An 18,418-nucleotide genomic window follows, 5' to 3' on the forward strand; every position below is an offset into this window, starting at 1 on the left:
GAGGAACTTTCTTTTCTGTAAATGGATAGTTTAGAGCTCTAATTCAAAATTCTCTGGATTACCCCCCCATGAGGAATTACCTAAACATTTGACCCTTAACCCATTTCCATATAAAGGATTAGTCAATCAAATAATAGATAGTAAGTGGGTCGGTTTGCAAATCAATGAATTGCTGGTGGTAGAATATTATTCTCGTTAGATGTAACCCTAACTAAGATACAAAAGAAAGGGGTTTGGACAATTTGGCCCCTTTCATTCGGAAAAGGAAAATGACTTAAAGTTAAAAGTCGGGGTTTGCCTTAGATTTTCTCCCGCTCATATATTCTATCCCATCCCATTAAAAGTAGGAATCACAATTGTTTTTAGCATAAACAATAAGCGACTTAAATCCCATAGAATGCTCTAGAGGACAAGTATGCTATTGTAAGGGTTTCCAAAGAGTTTTACCCACAACTCTTACGTAGCATGTTCAAGACAAACCAAAAGCAAGGAGAAAAGAAGATGAAGAAAGTAAACAAAAACAACACAAATCATAACCAAGAGGCACTTTTTTAGGAAGACAAGATGGATAACAAACTTACTAAGCAAAAAAGAGTGAGCATGCAAGCGGATGCCAAGGGTTGATTGAAGGATAAACGATGGTAAGCATAGAGAACTCTATCAAGCTCCACTCCGTCTGCATCCCAACCATTCATACCGCGTTCTCTCAACTAGATCCAAATCCATCATTTCTCAAAGTTAAAATAACAAAAACAGGGGAACCCGATATATCATCAAGACATGCTCTCTCCATATGCTTTCTCAACCAATCATTTAACGTGCGCTAGGGGGTAAAGGTGTGGAAAAATTTGGGAAATTTGTGTTAAGACTAATTGTAAAGCACAAGGGTGATCAAGCCTTAAACTCAACAACAAACTCTATGCCAATCCTCAAAAATACCATAAATTTAGGGAAATCGATTTTCTTCAACCTACTTTTCGGAGACCACTTTTGAAATTATATTTTTGTTTTCTTTTCGATTTTCACTTTTTCTCATTATTTTTCTTTTCATTCATTCATTTTCAGACCCCGTTCATTTCACCTCAAAAAAAAAAAAAAAAAAAAAAGCAGTTCAGTAAAAATAAGTCCAGTTTAGTAAAAAAATTTCATTTCAGTAAAAAAAACGTTTAATTCAGTAAAAATAATTTCACTTTAGTAAAAATCAGTAACTATAATAGAAAATCAGTAAAAATAATTTCAGTTTAGCAAATATAATTTCAGTTTAGTAAAATTAATTTCAATCAGTAAATATAATTTATATTTAGCAATCCATCTCAGTAAAAATAAGTTCAGCTTACCTTGTTTGTCCTTGCCTTTTTAAAATTTGGACGACTTTTTCTTGATATTGCACTTGCTTTTATTAATTATCTATTAACAAACACAACTCTACTTCCCATTTCAACCAAAACCTTTTCAATTATCCTAACCAAAGTATCAACACAAACTTTTGTGACCATACAACTTCACAATAATTAAGGTTTAAAATAAAGCATAAGGGACATAAGATTTGTATTGAGTTCATAATGACTAGCAAAAGGGGAAAATTCAACCAAAAATGCAAAAGAACACAAAAAAGGAAATCTAAACCTTGAAAATAAATTAGTCACCGAAAAAAAAGTCCTATTCCTCCCTTTAATAGTCCTTTGTTCACCAAGGATGGTTTCCCCTTTGGGGGGGGGGGGGGAGGGGGATTTGCTTTTGGGGTGTCCTTTGCCAATTGGGGCTCGTTGATGCTGTTTGATTGCTCTTCTCTCTCTTTTGATCAAAATATTTGTTGATGTTTGATGTTGGTTTCTTCTTGCTCCCATCTTATGAAAATCCAAATCGCTTTCCTTAGTTTGTATTTTTGGTTAGCTTTATAGCGTTAGTTCCTTTTAGCTAACTTTGGACTCTTTGAGACCCTTGTATGTAATGATTTCTATTCCTTTTGCTTATCCTAACCACTTGTGTTTGGAGTGTGTTGTCTTCTAACTTTTTGTGCAAGGTGCAAAGCAAGATAATTCCATCGGAGCCGATGTGGTAAAGAATGGTAATCTATGATGGAATTGCAATTTGGTGCACGTTTGGTGAGAATGGTAATCTATGACTCTTTTATACTTGATTTGGTTGCATAGAATAAGATTAGTTCAGAACGAATTTGAATGGTTCGAGGATAAATGCAATTATTATTTGAGGACATTGATTGATCGTTAGCGATGTGGTCACAATCTTGTTTGTCGATTAGGTTTATAATTGATTTGCTGTATCCTTGATCTTTTATTTTTTTATCAAGTTGTGCATAATGATAGGTGATTTGTGTGTGTAATGTGCTACTTCCTTAGAATTAAGAGTTTGCACACTCTTGATTGCTGCTGGTTGACCGTGGAATATGCTAATGTGAAAGTACTTCTATTTAGAACTCGTAAGGCCCATCTATGATGGTGTTTGTGGTAAGATGGTATTTCTTGCATAGATAATGTGATGTGTTCCTGTGAAGATGTCTTTGATCGGAAGCTGGTGGATGCATTCATCTCAATCAATTGACTAGTTGACATCATTATCCAGAGATGTGTATGAGTAAACAAATCAAGGTATTACAAACGTTCTTAAACTGTATGCTTTTAACATTACGCTGCTGCCTTTGCAAGTGTACTTTATTTTGAATGATAATATAGGATGAAATCTTAGATCTAGCATCTAGAGCTTATGAAAAGGTTAATATTGTGATGAATGTTCAATGATCTTTAGTTTGTGGCTCATATAGTGCTAATAGTCATCTCTGATACTTTTAACTTGGCTTGTATTTGGCATGTCAAAAAAGCTACCTTTTTACTTCTTGGTGCAGGGTGCATCGAGTGTTTGAAAGTTGAAAATAATATTTTAAAAGGGTTTGTGCTATATTGTAGGTTAAAAAAAAAAAAAAAAAAAAAACAGACCTGTGCCTCTTTGTTTTATTGGGTGGAAAATATATTCTTCTGTTGACAAGTAACTGAGAACTACGTATTTATAGTTGGTTACCAAAATTATGAACACATTTACATTCTTGAAATTTATGGTATTTTGTGCTATTTTGTTGGAAAGGACTAAAAGTAATTTGGATACTAGATCTAGAATAGTGGGTTAAATAAGCAAAGTTGAAGGATAACTTAAAATGGAAAAAGCAAAGAGAATATAGGGATTTATAGGGACCATGGTATAATTTAATTTGTGAGTTTTTAATCATGACACTTAATCTTTGTCCCAATTTAATCGCACACTTTCCTTTTATGTTTATCCCAATTTGATGGGCCTACTTCCTCTGTGTGCCTACTAATGTTTTGTGTTCTCTCTCTTTTTCTACCATAAAAAATGAAGGTCCCATAACCTCTCTCATCCAATTAAATAAACAAAAATAAAAAGATTTGTCCAATATCCTCGTCACATCTACTTTCTATTTAAATATAAAAGATTAGCCCACAACAACTTATTTCATACAAATCTGTGCAAAAATTGGTGTGATGATTATAATGAAACAGATAGAGTACCATTGATCCAAAACAGTCCATGAACATTTGTTTTTGACTTAAAAATTTGACATAGAGGCTTTATGTCCCTTTGTCACTTTGTCTCTTCTCATGAGGGATTGTATGGAAAAAATTAAAAAAAATTGGCTGATAAGCTCCTCTCTAAAAGCCTTAAGTATGGGAGGCGAGCTTGTAAGCTATTCCTTCCTCACCACATCTAACTTATCACTTGTCTTTACAAGCTCAAAGTTCATATATTATGACCATGAATTACTTGTATATGTTATCAACTGAGGTCTTGTTAGGTTCTTTTTATTTGTAATTTTTTACCTTCTAGTAATTTTAGTCAATGCATAATTAGAATTACTAATGGTTAATTTGTTTCCAGATTTGAAAATAATACGTGGGAAGCTAAATGTGGGATGAAGAGGTATCTTGTCTGTTGCTGTTGTGTGCTTAATTCGGTAATTGTACTCATTTCTCTTCCAGTGATGCATCATTTAGTATTCTAACTTTCGTTGTTATTACACATAGCATGAACTCATGAAGTGCTTGTACATTTCCCTTACATCATTGTGCCACTTGTGCAAATTGTTATAATAAGAAGCATAGCATAAAAGGAAATAAGCATTGGAAAAATACTAGTGCTGCCTCTCTTTGAAATGAACTAATGGAAAATGCCTTTAAATAGGATACAAGTTACACCAAAGTTCCTATAGGAAAGTAACTAAGCAACTAAAGTGGAGTAGTGTTGTACATAGCTTACTACATGCTACCTCTTAGTGCCTGCACTTCCTCTAACTAAAATTAACTGATGTGACTAAGCAATCATAAAATAAGGAAGACTTAACATACCACTAAACACAACTATCTTACTGCTACTAGATTTAATTAGGAGACATTCTATTAACTAAGTGAAATCAGCCATTGACTAACTCTTTAATTTGAACCATATTTTTACACAAATGCCATAAGCACGTTTCTCTTGGGATTTGAACCTTTCGTTGTATAATTGCTTGGTTGTAAGTTTATTTCTTTTCTAGGTTTTTTTTTTTGGTCATGTTTCTAAATGGGTGGATATTATATATTTAGGCTGAATATTACATTCCCAACTTAAATGTGGTATATGTTTTCCGGTGTCAAAGAAAGAACGCCACATTCTCCGCCCTCTTTTTCTCTTTTCCGTTTATTCTTGATTATGAAGTTTGAGATTAAAAATATACTCCCTCCATACTTCTATATTCTATCCGATTGTTTTAGATGTTATTTACGAAAAATTTGAAAAATGTAAGTAGCTGTAAAATTAAAATAATATAGTAAGAGAGTATAAAAGGTGTAAGAAAAAGACTAAATGTTAAATAAAGTAAAAGAGTGTGTTTGGAAAGGTGTAAATGACTAAATGTGTAACACAGTAGAGTTAAAATTGAATAAATCAAAGTGATAAGAATAAATGTGGAACAAAGGGAGTATGTTCCATGAAAGATAAATTTAATTTAAATGATTTTATTGAACCAAACATAACTTAGGTTTAATACCTCCGTTCCTACTTGTTTCTCCTATTTGACTTTTCACGGTCTTCAATATATATTTTAAAATAAACCTCCCATTCTATACATTTAAAAATTATATAAATTTTATATTTATAATGAATCAAATAGGATCCCACTTAATTATATTATTTCTTAATTATAGTATATAGATAAAAATACAATGGGGCATAAAATAGGGATTGGGAGGAGAGGGCGGGGGGGGGGGGGGGGGGTTCAATATTAATATGTATTAAGTTCCATGAAAAATATAATCTAATTCCATAGGAGTCTTTCAAACCAAACATAACTATAGTTGTATTTGAGTTGCTAGCTCACTCTTTCATACCTTTCTCAACTCCTACTGGTGTTACCACATATGAGATTCAGATTAATAGAGTATATATGCAAGTATACAACCATCTCATATACCTAAAGGAACAGTGGGGAAGGGAGAGTTATATTACAAAAATTCTTCTTATTGTCACAGATTAGCTGCTTATGGTTTCAAGGAATGGTACTTTATGGTCATCATGGAGTTTCTGGTGGCTGCTCCTGTGTGTAGATATAATCAAGGTGCGCCGCCAGAGACCTCCTGAACAAGCATTCATCTTTCTCCAGCATCTCACAATTGATTTCGTCTCTGATTTCAGCTTTACTTGTGTCCTGTCATGCAACCAAAAACCAATAAATATCATGACTTCAGACAATTTTACCTCATATGCGCAATTTACTTCAATTTTGTTGAGGGGTTATTGGAAGGAGAAAGATAGAAACTGATGTAATACCATGTTTACTCTGTGTTGGTTTTGCAGTACTTGGTCAGTATGCCCGAGTCGAGCTGCAGTAAAGCTTAGCATGAAGGTGAGGAGGATGAAGGTGATACAAAAGCTGACCACTTTGGACATTGTTGTATTGTTTGCACTTAGCTAGCGTATAGCTTAATGAGGTTACTGGTATATCATACTTGGGTGTGGTATATATAATCAAAGGAATAAGATTCAGTAGACAGGGTACTGTTTGGTGTGTCTAGGCCCCAGTAAGAAGACGTCGTAAAATAACATTACCAAACATTCAAAACTAGGCTGCGTGAGAATCGTACGTATGTCCTTAGATTAGACCTTAAAATTTAAAATATGCTGAAATAAGAATGTATCATGAAAAGCCAATAGGTAAGATATGATTCTCGTGAAATGTGTGAACACCTTTTGTTCATATATGCTTCCTGAATTGACGAATTTGATCTTAATATTCTGGAAAATTGAATTTATTTATTTTTTTTTTTTTTGGAAGATGTGAATTTTTTTTGCTTTGCTCGCGTCAATATCATTTGTGACCCAAGGTTTGGTGGTTTTTCCGGTATCAAACAACCGACTTTCTTTTTTTGTTGTCCAAAAGGCTAAGATTTGAGTCATGTGAGTTGCTCGAAAATAGGATGCTATAACTAAAATTCTACAATGCCTACAAAATACCATTCTAAGTGGGTCATCTCTTATGTTTTCTTACTCTGGAATTTTATGGAGGAGATTAAAGAAGACAATGGAGTAATCAAGGCTTGTTGCTCAATTTTCCATGCAAGAAAAATGGTGCTTGGGGACTAATGTGGAGCATAATTAACATCTCTTTCATACCTACACAAACATCTCTTTCATACCTACACAAACATATCTACTACATCCGTTACATATTATTTGCAATAATTATCTTGGCTTGTTCTCTTAGGCAAAATTTCTTAATGGGTGATTATTATAGTTAGAGATATGTTATTAAAAGTAGCAGAGAGAAAGTGAAAATCAATTTCTTAAATTAGAGGCCTGTGGTTATGTGAGTATGTGACTTTAAAAAGTTGGAGACAAAAATTGGGAACCAAATTTTATGTAGGGGCATCTGAGTTTAAATTTTAAGTACTCACCGTAAGAAAGTCAACTGCTAATCATCGCCCACATATCTCTACATAAAGCCCACAATCATTTTTTTATTTTGACGCTTTTACCCTTTTTCTAATTTGTAGCCAAAACGAAATTCTCTCTCACGAAAAATGTGGAGCAGGACTGGATCGTCGTGGGGCGCCGGAGAGCCGTCATCGTCGTCGGAAAACGAGGTATGTTGAGGTAAAAAATGACGAAACGCTGGCCGACGTTTGGCCTGACCGCCGCCACCGTGGCGGTGTCTCGGCCAGACGCCACCGCCACGGTGGCGGCAGTCAAGCCAAACGCCGGCCATCATTTCGTCATTTTTTTTTTGAATTTTATTTAAAGTTTTTTTTTTTGATAAATTTGAAATTAAATATGTGTTAATGATTTTTAAAATAAAAATAAAAAATTATGTTTTAATTTTGTATGTGTAAATTTATGTTTTAAATATGTGTTAATAATTTCATAAAAAAACAAAATTATGTTTTAATTTTGTATGTGTAAGTTAAATATGTGTTAATAATTTCCAAAAAAAAAAAATTATATTTTAATTTTATATGTATATGAATACTTTTACAAATAATTATGTGTTAATTTTGTGTAAATTTAGAAATTAAATGTATTATGCGTTAAATATAGAAATGAAATTTACAAATAAAAAATTTAGAAATTACTTATGTGTTAATTTTGTTTAAATTTATTAATTTAATCTTTATATAATTATATGTATTCAAAAATAATATGCCATTGTTGCAGAATTATGGTGGAGATGGAAATGATTACAGTGGGATTTTTGTACATGATGGTCCCTTCGAAGATGCTCAACAAGCGATTGATTGGGCAAAACAGGTTGCAATTAGATTTGGTTTTTGTTTAGTAGTAGCAACTCATAAATCTCAACGGGATGGTAGAATGGATTGCATTTTGAGATGCGACTGTTATCGCAAAAGGGAGGAACGGGATTTCAGTATAGCAATTTGGTTTAATACAAAGCGGAAAGGTTGTGGGTGTGAGTTCAAAGTAAAAGTTCGACAACACCAAAGTCGTGACGGTTGGGAAGTGAAGGGTTACTCTAAGTGGGGGTATCACAACCATGAGATGATAGTAAATGAAGTGGGTCATCGATAGTTAAGCGGCCTAAGTCTTGTTGCAAAACTAGTTGTCAAAGAAATGAGTGATGCTCATGTGAAGCCTGCTAAAATATTAGCATCTGTGTTAGAGAAATTTCCTGAAGACCAGCCAAACCGAAGACACATCTACAACGTTAGACAGAAACTGAGGTTTGAACGGTCAGAGGGAAGGAACCCTATACAATAGCTTCTACACCAGGCACAAGCACGTGGTTACCTGTTCTGGTTTAATTCTGATGAAGAGACATTGGAGGTGACTCATTTATTTGTTGTGCATCCTAATTGTGCTGATATGATCAAGTCTTGGCCATCTGTGATTTTGATCGATTCAACATACAAGACAAACAATTACAAGTTCCCACTGGTTGAGATGATTGGGATGGCTCCAACGAACCAGAACTTTCTGATTGGTTATGCAGTCATCAAGGATGAGACGACTGTGAGTTATTATTGGGTGTTGGAGAAGTTGAGAAACTTCATCGGCCCTAATGTTCAGCCATCAGCCATCGTCAGTGATTGTGAGGGAGGTCTCTTTGCCCTTATAGCGGAGCTGTTTCCAGAATCGAAGCATTTACTTTGCACATGACACATCAACAACTGTGTGAAAGTCAAAGCCTACAACTTTTTCAACAAGAATTTAGATTCAGCAGAGAGATTGGTAAATGGTAAGTGGCGGAAGATCCTGCAAGCTACCACAGAGCCAGAGTACAATCGAGCCTTGGATAACTTTAAGGATGCGTACCAATGGTGTTCGGCAGTGGTAAACTATGTGATGCAGCAGTGGATACCTCACAAGGAAAAGTGTGTCAAATATTGGACAAACCAAGTTCTTCATTTTGGAAACACTACAACATGTAGAGTTGAGAGCGCTCATAGAGCTTTGAAGGATTGGATTGATTCTCCCACCTCTGCTCTGGATACACTGTTCGAGAGAATAAACAAGGCTATTGATACTCAGAAGAACAACATCAAGAACTCTCTTGAGGACTCTAGACGGCGACATGGTATGATGTACGACCATTTCATATTTAAGATTCTCCATGGTCATGTGTCACACTACTGCTTGGGGTTGATTCTGAGCGAGCACAACAGGAAGAAGGAGTTGGGTGATGAAGTGGCTATTCGGTGTGGATGCGCTATATCAGTGACTCATGGACTACCTTATGCACGTAATTACCCAAGATAGGGCGTCGTTACATGTTGATCAGGTTCATCCATTCTTGCGGACACTCGTTATTGGAGAGCATGTTGCTCCACAGACGGTCAACCATGAACAGGAGGAGTTGGAGCAGTTTCGTTCGATGTTTGACCGAGTGTCCTCCAGTCACCCTTTAATCATTCGTGATGCTACCCACGTACTTCATGACATGTTCAACACGTCATGCTTGGATCACGAGGAACCTGAAGGGGTCAAGCAACCTAGAGGTTGATAAGCACGGTGGAACAGGAGTGCGTTTGAGTACATTCGTGGTCGTGGTCGTTCATCGTCATCCAGTCGTAGCCAATCTTCTTCGTCGGTGAATATGCCCGGAACCGGTACAATACTTTACTTTAATTTACTTTTTCGAATGTTTGTTTAGTTTACTGTTGACTTGTTAATTGTGTTTATTGATATGTGCAACAGGAAGAGTGGATATTGATCAGTTTCCATATAAGGACAGGATCCCTAACATCATCATGGAATACTTGGACGGGTGGAATGATGTGGTTGCAGATGGTAATTGCGGATTCCGGGTCGTGACTGATGTGTTTCAGATGGGTGAAGACAACTACGCTTTAGTGTGTCAGTTGATGTACAGTGAAATTGTCTCAAACTGAGATGTTTATCGTCATGTGTACAGCCAAGACTTGGATAGTTCTCTGCGGCGTATCCTGTGGGGAAGAGGACCTTGCGGTCAAAATCATTGGTTCGACGCGCCAATTGATCTTTTTGCCGTTGCAAACATCTACAAGTGTACAGTCATGCATTTCGGGCTTGGTTTGCATAGTCGAGCTTATTTTCCACGTACCACGATTCACCCTTGGTGTTTGCATGCGACCGTCACCAGACCGGTAAGAGAGTTAGCTATTGCATTTCTTGGGTCGTCATACAGACATTTCATCCGATTGGACCTGTCATCCGATTTACCGGTGCCACCGATCATACTGCGGTGGTACACCATTCGCACACCAAGCGAAGAAGGTTGGGATATGCTATATCATGACCGCATCCACCATTGGAACAACCTAGCTGCCTTTTAGTTTTTCATGCGTACACCTGTTCTATGTAACCTTGTATTTGTATTGCTATTTTTATTCCATTTATTTATTTTCTGTATTCTAATTTTGACTACAATTATATCTTGCATGCATACTAATTAGTATTTGCGCGTTACAAACTAAAATGATAATGTCAAATTTTAAAAACTTAAAATGATAATGTCAAATGTTACAAACTTAAACGATAATGTCAGATTTTACAAACTAGTATGATAATGACAAAATGTTCTATTAATAAACTACCAACAGATCAGTAATCCCTCTTTGACGCCCACTACCACTGCGCAAGGGCCCGTTCCATAGAATAAGATTATGATAATGTACAAAATGTTCTATTAATAAACTAGTATGATAATGTACAAAATGTTCTATTAATAGCAGCTTTGTCGGATGCAGTCGTCATGTTGTCCCTCTCCTGAAAGAGTCTTTGTCCCACCTGCATCATCTTTCCCATCCACTACACACAACAAAAAAAACATGAAATTCAAAAACGATATATAATAATAATAAAAAAACACACAACAATAAATGTTTTATGAGACATAATGCATCCACGACAGTGAGCGGTGGCACATCATCATCATCGGCGTCGTCACCATGGTGGAGGTCTCTGATCAACCTCGGGTGCGAATACCGGTTGTACCATTCCAGGTAGTGGTGGTCACACATGGGAGGCACCCCAGTTGGCGGCCTCTGCAGCTCCGCAGTCCATAGGCGGGCAACCATTGGAAACTGCTCCTACGTGGCAATCATGCTTTTCGGCCATTGGACGACTTACTCCTGCAACGACGTAGGTCGGACCGCCTTACTAAGCCATGCTGGTGGAGGAGGGACAACTTGGACAAATCCAAGCTGGCGAAGACAACGTTGGGGCATGTAAACCTCTACGATCTCACGATAATGAATCAGTCCCGTGTAGAGGGTCCTAGGTACCCTATTACTAGGGTTCTGGCCGAAAGGCATCGAGTTCACCTGCACATTTTTTTCAAATTAGTAAGATTCATATAATAAATGCATCACAATATAAAATTAGAAATAATTTATACACTTTATCTCTAAGGGGGACATTCTGTCAAGCAATAACTGTAACAATCGGAGGCGGTTAACAGACTTCTTCTCGAACCGCGGACTCCACACACTGGCACGTGGCATCCCATCCCCAATAGGAACCGGGTCACGGTGTGGTCGAAATGCAGGGAAATACTCGTATATTCAGGTCTATAATAAAGTCAGACATCTAGTGATACCTGCCGCATCAGCCCGACTCGAGAATCCTAATTGGCGATACAGATACGCCAACGTAGCCGACCCCCAAGAAAATTGGCCTACTCTGTCGGGCTCACACGTGTCAACTATGTCGCGTGGCCTGTGCTTGTTTATGCTCTTATCCGGAAACAAGGTACACCCGAGGAGAAGAGAAACATATGCAACAAGTTGTGTGTCATGCGTCCTACGTGCAGTAGGGTGCAAACAACGTTGCAAAACGGATGCGATCTTTACACCACAGTGATCCCAAACACCAAGCGCCCCGATGTACAGCGCAGCCCTGGCTCCGCTAGTAAATCTGTTTGATCCGCATTGGTCACAACAGAAAGTCGTTTTCCCTCTGCGCGAATCCCAAGGATGGCCTCGACGTCATGCAACATGATCGTCATCTCACCGAACGGAAGGTGGAAAGAGTTCGTATCCGGCTGCCAATGCTCAATGAAAGTCGTGATCAGCGTTCAGTCAATCTTATCGTGCATGGTAGCAGGAAGCTGACTCACTCTAGTGCCCTGCAATCGGCCGAACATCTCGCTCTCCTCTAGCCAATCCTCAGCCCATCTACACAAAAAGTTACAAGTCTTTTCCCGGGTTTGGCATTTCAAAATGCCTGTATCTAAAGCCCTCTTCTGGTCCTCCCAGATACGGGTAACTATGTGTCCTAGAAAGTTAGGAATCACACTCCCGTCTACAGGTCCCCCAACCACCTCACCCCTCACCACCCAAGAATCATTAATGACCCTCGACCGTTTGCTGCTTACCGCACACAATGGACGCAGATGATGTGCCAGATCTACTAACAAATCTACCATCTCTACCCTTACGCACATTTACCCTATGCGTATCATACATATCATCAAGCCTCTAACTGAATGGACCGTAATCATCATATGGTCCACTCTGATCGTCCATCCTAAGCACCACATCCTCATCTGCGTTCTCCTCCTCCTCCTCTTCCTCATCACCATCATCATCTTCATCCTCCTCATGATAGTGAACCCATTCTCTGCGAGTCGAGGCCGAAATACCACGGGATATAACGTTTCTGGGTCCCGAGCTCTCCATTGAGTAGTTTCTACTTCTAATAACGTCCATACTCTTCCCCGCACCAGGTCGAAAATGCAATACCTAACTCCATTTAAATAACGAAATATAATTGCAATTGTTATTATTTAGATTAATAATCTATATTTTTAAGTACCAACAACAAAAATTAGAAATAACTAACCAAAAAAAATATCAAATAAACAAAAAAATACTAACAATGACAAAAAAAAATTACAAAACACTGAAAAAAAAAATATAAACAAAAAAAATACACACAAAAAGTAAAAAATACCAAAACATACAAATAAAATATAAACATAAAAAAATTAAAAAATAAAATAAATAAAGTACAACAGAATTGGAAAAAAAAATAAAAAAAAAACAAAAAAATATACAAATAATTGAAAAATAAATATAAACATAAAAAAAAATACAATAAATTTGAAAAACAAAAAAAATGTAAAAATAAACATAAAATTGAAAAAAAAAATATAAACATAAACAAAAAAAAAAAGAAATTACAGAAAACTGAAAAAAAATAAACGCAAATAATAGAAAAAAAAGGTAGGCGGCGTCCAAGTCAGACGCCAGCCTCACGACGGCGGCGACGCCCACGCTAGACGCCACCACCGTGGCCTTGGCATCCCGCCCAGACGTCACTGCCGTGGGGCTGGCGTTTGGCTTGGGCGCCGCCACCGTGGCCACGACGTCCTGCCCAGCCGCCCCACCTCTTCGAGGTTTTTTTTTTTTTTTTTTTAGAAAAAAAAATATCTTGGCACCGTGTGACCACCTTCCCTCCGCCTCCGCTACCGCCAATTCCTTGCCTTGCCGCCTCGACATTGTAGTTTGAATTTTTTTTAGAGAGGTGATGAGAGTAGAGAGTAGAGAGAAAATGAGAGTGTCTGAGAGTTTTTTTTTTTTTTAATATATAAAGGCAAAAGTGTCATTTCACCAATTTGTGGGCTTTATGTAGACATTTACGGGCGATATTTAACAAATTCCGTAGGAAAACCCCAAATTCATCTTGCCAACCCCACTAAGAAACATCTGCCGCTTCCCCTTCCCATTATCCATGCGCCTGCTCAACCATCCATCTCCCAAAATCTGATTACTCTAAGCAATCATTTCACTATAAGCCCATCAATTGGTCAATTAATGAACCCCCCTACCTTTATTACTAAAGCTAATCCCCTTTACAATTTAATCCAATTTTTAAGATTCGTTAATACCAAGAAATCAACGATTGATTTTCTTCTGCAGAACATTTGTCTCGAGATCTGGCAAAATTTTCGTGAGATACTCTTGATCTGGGTCTATCCATAGATGCGATAATTACCGACCTTGGAGAAATCACCCCTTTTTCTCAAGCAACCTTGATCAGTGCTATGGCTGAGCAAAGTTAGCTTTCAGGGAAGCCCCTTCATCTCCCTTTGCGTGCTTACATGAATATATTTGCTAAGCTTTATTACCCATCTCCTTTCCCCATAATTAATTTAATGGTTTCTTTGATTTTCTCAATGTTTTTCCTGTTTTTTGAACTTCCTATGTGTTTATCTGGTTTATGTGTGTTCTGTTAAGGGATTATTTTGTGGTTTTAATTTTATCTTTTATTTTAATTGGTCTATTAATCAACGTGAGTTAATTTTTTCTTGGGGAAAGGTTCACCTCCCCTATATAAACCCCTTGTTGTTGCGATGCATTTCATCTTGCAATTCTCTGTCTTCTTTCTGGTATTATTATTGTGTCTCACTAGCAATCTTCATCTTTTCTCTTCTCTTCTCTCTGTTTCTTAGTCTTAAGTTTAATGTCGGATATTCCGCCTCCTAGCTATGCCTCTATTCTTACATCAAAATTTCCTGCTTCCATTCCTGCCTCCGAATCTGGACTTAGCGAATGTAGAACTAACCTCCTGGATAACTCTTATTGTGAAGCCCCTCAATACCATCCCAGCAACCCTATGGGAGGTAACTATATTAGCGTTCCTCCCCTTTCCCCTGTTGCAGACAGTGCATGTCCTCCTTCACCGTCAGTTTCAAATCCAGTTTGTGCCAGCGTAACTGTCTCTGCTCCTACTTTTTCTGATACTACCACTAGTAGAAAAAATCAAATAGGCACCCCCTTTAGCACCGGTTCTTAAAAACCGATGCCAAAAAAAATGGCGGGATTGGAAAATAGGGAGTTGGCACCGGTGCCAACTTATTTAATTAGCACCGGTTCAAACCGGTGCCAACCTTAAAAAAAAAAAAAAAAAACAAACAAAGAAAGCAATAGAGTTGACACCGGTTCGCCTTAAACCGGTGCCATTTATAGTAATATAAAAAAAACCGGGCTGCTTAATTTTCTTCTTCTTTCTTTCTTTCCTTGTTCTGTACTTTTAATTTCCTCTCATTTTCGCCTTCGTTCTCTATCCAGAATCCCAAATTTTCACCTTCTCCATTGAAGTGGTTGCCCTAGCTTTCTTACTCCATTGAAGCAACACCTCCGCCTTCTCACTCCATTGAAGCAGTACCTCCGCCTCCATTGAATCGTGCTATATTCTCCATTGAAGCCGAATCTGAGCTTTCTCACCTCCATTGAAGCTGCTCCTGGTTTGTTTCAATTTCGCTTCCTTTTGGTTTTGATTTTGTTTTTTTAGCTGTTCTTGATTTTGATCTTCTTTGCGATTGATGAATTGTTGGTTGATTTTGTTGTTGTTGTTTTAAGGTTGTCGAATCTGGTTGTGTTATTCATGTGTTATTGGATTGATTTTTAATAGATTTACTCGTGAATTTGTTCTATGTTATCAAAACCACAAAATCTCACGCATTTGCCTTCTCTCTCCTCGAGGTCTGTTCTTACCCTTGATTATTCTTGCAACTTTGAGGCTCTTGATTATGGAGATTACAATCTTGATTTCTGCAAATTTGGCCCTAATAATCGTTTAATTGCTTCGAATAATCTTGATTTCAGCAAAGGACCTAATAATGAACCTTTCAATTGGTTGGTTGGTTCTTGTAACGGTTTAGCTTTGTCGGTTTATGATCCTGTTCTTCGTACTGATGCCGATTTTCATTTTGTGGTTTATAATCCTGTTCTTCGTATTGATGCTGATGCTTTTATTGAGATTCAAAATCCTCAAGGATTTAATATTGGTCATCCTTTCTGATATTTATAGTAGCTGGAAAGTCTATTATTATTATTTTAATTTTAAAAATGGAATATTTATAAAGCCTTTTTCAGACAATTGTCAATTAATCCAAAACTTTTAGTTTCTTAGTCTTCATTTCATATTTTTTTTTTTTTTTGGTAAAGTTTGGTAAGGGTCAGGCCTCTCAGCTCTTTTCCATCAGATTAACTAGTTTTAAAAGAGTTGCTTATATGACAACACAATTTCTGATTCTGGGGATACTAATTCCTCATATGCTATCGCCCCTTGTGAGGATATGGCTTGTTGTGGTTAGGATATCGAGGTAACATTCTGCTAAGGATACCCAACTTCTGTTGTTGGAGTCTCTGAGGCATTTCTGCTGCTGACTAGGTGAATAATGCTCAAATGAGTGGTGGTAACCTTGATGAGGATCTAAGCTGTGCAAGTTAGGGATTATATATTTCTGAATATTGAAGATGGGGACCTATTGTTAGATGAATTAAGGATGAGTGAAAGCAGGGGGAGCTGGAGTTTCCCCTTAAGATTATAAAATCGTCTGAGAAAATTAGGATGTGTCCATTTCATGGCAGATTCAAGGACCTTCAAAAGGCACCCTTAGACTGAGAATCCTGCACATTATATAATAAAGGGCTTGCAGGGAGATGAATTCTTGCATGTTCCTATGGTTGAGTAGTATTCTCAACAGCTAGATTTGGCATTTTTCAGCAATAAGGAGGCTGATTGCCATCTTCAGAACCATTGAAACACGAGTCTCACATTGAAGCGTCTTATGAAAGGGTTTCACATTGAAGTTTGTCCTAGCTTTTTTTTAGGTTCTCATATTTTGAGCACTTCATGTCCTTTAATGTATTCTCCTTTTTATTTTTCTGGTATAGATTTTTTTGTCGTTTAATGTAACCTTGATAACAGCTTGATATATATGCCACTTGCAAACATTCTATGCTGAATTGGAGTGTTGCTTCTGCTGTCTGGTAAGGATGGGAGTGCTTCTCCTTTTAAACAAATTAATCAACTTAATCTAAGTCCCGGGGGATATTTCCTTCATCGAATTGGGCATTTTTATCTCGTGCTATTTATATTCTACCTTATTTATATCGAAATTTTAAGGTCAATTAACTTAATGGTTCTTTGTCTTTGTTTCCCTTTGTGATCTAGATGTGGTTTAGACAACTGTTAAATTATATCTTGAACTATTTGAGCCCTAACCTGAAAATAAATTATAGCTGAACTATTTGAGCCCAAAGCGTTGAAAATAAATTTCATTGAAGAAGTTACTTGTATGATATAATTTGACATGCACATTGACTGGCAGATCTGCTTTGCCAGCTACTGCTGTTTCTGGCTCTGTTTACTCTGGCTTATATCCACGGTATATATTATATGGATCAGCTTGCAAATCGTGTTCTGCTTCAGTTGTAAAAAGATATTACGTATCAATTTTGCTTCTAAACTACAAAGAGAATAGATACCTCAAATTATATGAGTAGTGATAAACTTGGCTTGGTAAATTTGGACTCACCATCTCTAAATTACCCAGAGTTTAAGGGAATCAGGGGACAATACAACATAAAGTATACTATTGTTAGAATAATTTTGCTTGTTATCCTGTGAAATAGCAAAAGACATAAAAGGAAATGGCATGCATCTTCTAATTAGTGTGCTATGATTTCAACTCCAGAACTATTTCATTCAAGTTTAATCTTTAATGCTTATAACGCCACAACTTACATTAAGATTTTCATGTAATATGGTTGTGGATGTAGGATTAATTTAAAAATAAAAAACTTTCTGATATAAGAGTAGATACAAATATTCTTTCAAATCTGATGTAATCTGGTACTATGGTAAGTTGCTAACCCATCAAAATTTAGCTGCTATGGTTGAAAAGACTCGTCTCTTTTGTTTTCGAAGAAGTATGCATGCTGCAGCTGTTAGGGACTTGTCAACTATGATTTTCATTATTTCACTTGTGCAGTATGTTTGACATGCTTTAAGCTGTTCTTGTTATCTCGCTTGTTTTTAACTTTTCTGAACCGTCTGCGATAAGATAATGCTATAAGGGGATGGCTGTTATGTTAGGGAAAGTTGGAAATGTGTGTACACTGCATTTATGCCTTGTGATTGGTTACTACGTTGAGGAAAGTTGAGAATGTGTGTATATATAGTGCATGTTTACATTGTGATTGGTTGTTTAACATAGCAATTTATGAGCACATACACCACTTCATGCAATCTGATTTCCCCTAATAGAAAAATAATATGTATTTGATTGCTTCTTCTCTCCTAAAATTACCATTTTCTTTACTTCTTTCCCCCATATAAAAGATAGGAAATGAACGAAAGGGGAGTAATAATTTCAAAAGTAATAGAGGGGAGGTATTGAGATTTATGTTTATACAATTTTCAAATTATAATTTTAATTTTAATTTTTAAAAGTGGTTATCCAAGAAAGAAACAAGTTTGCCTTTTCAATTTCTTTCAAATTCTGACGTTCTGTGCATAGGTTCAAAATGAGATTATCAGTTGCATATATAATTATATCAATATGGCTTCTACAAGTCTCGTCAGAGTTAATTAGCTTGGACCTGCAAACTCCAAGAGAAGCTTCAGA

The 18,418-nt window shown here is 36.8% G+C and overlaps 1 protein-coding gene and 1 long non-coding RNA gene across 2 annotated transcripts; one reads left to right on the plus strand and one right to left on the minus strand.

Moving 5' to 3' along the window:
• The first annotated feature begins 1,302 nt into the window (after window positions 1-1,302).
• Window positions 1,303-7,756, plus strand: LOC110720013. The gene is made up of 5 exons (XR_002511243.1): window positions 1,303-2,114; window positions 2,516-2,609; window positions 3,910-3,985; window positions 5,863-7,148; window positions 7,717-7,756. It is a non-coding gene; the product is annotated as an uncharacterized LOC110720013 (long non-coding RNA).
• Window positions 5,306-5,998, minus strand: LOC110720012 (phytosulfokines-like). Its single transcript, XM_021899008.1, has 2 exons — window positions 5,836-5,998; window positions 5,306-5,713 (listed from the first exon to the last, which is right to left on the minus strand). Exons 1-2 carry the CDS (start codon window positions 5,953-5,955, stop codon window positions 5,579-5,581), a joined length of 255 nt encoding a protein of 84 aa, XP_021754700.1. The 5' UTR covers window positions 5,956-5,998; the 3' UTR covers window positions 5,306-5,578.
• Window positions 7,757-18,418: the final 10,662 nt, after the last annotated feature.

The sequence above is a fragment of the Chenopodium quinoa genome, unplaced genomic scaffold (assembly GCF_001683475.1).
Source record: "Chenopodium quinoa cultivar QQ74 unplaced genomic scaffold, ASM168347v1, whole genome shotgun sequence".
Taxonomy (NCBI): Eukaryota; Viridiplantae; Streptophyta; class Magnoliopsida; order Caryophyllales; family Amaranthaceae; genus Chenopodium; species Chenopodium quinoa.

What these genes read in the sequence shown, in the direction of transcription:
- LOC110720012 (XM_021899008.1), bottom strand. Translation starts at nt 5,955, where the DNA reads ATGTCCAAAGTGGTCAGCTTTTGTATCACCTTCATCCTCCTCACCTTC. An exon ending in ACCAACACAGAGTAAACATG is followed by an intron (nt 5,714 to 5,835) that starts GTATTACATCAG and finishes GTTGCATGACAG; the next exon opens with GACACAAGTAAAGCTGAAAT.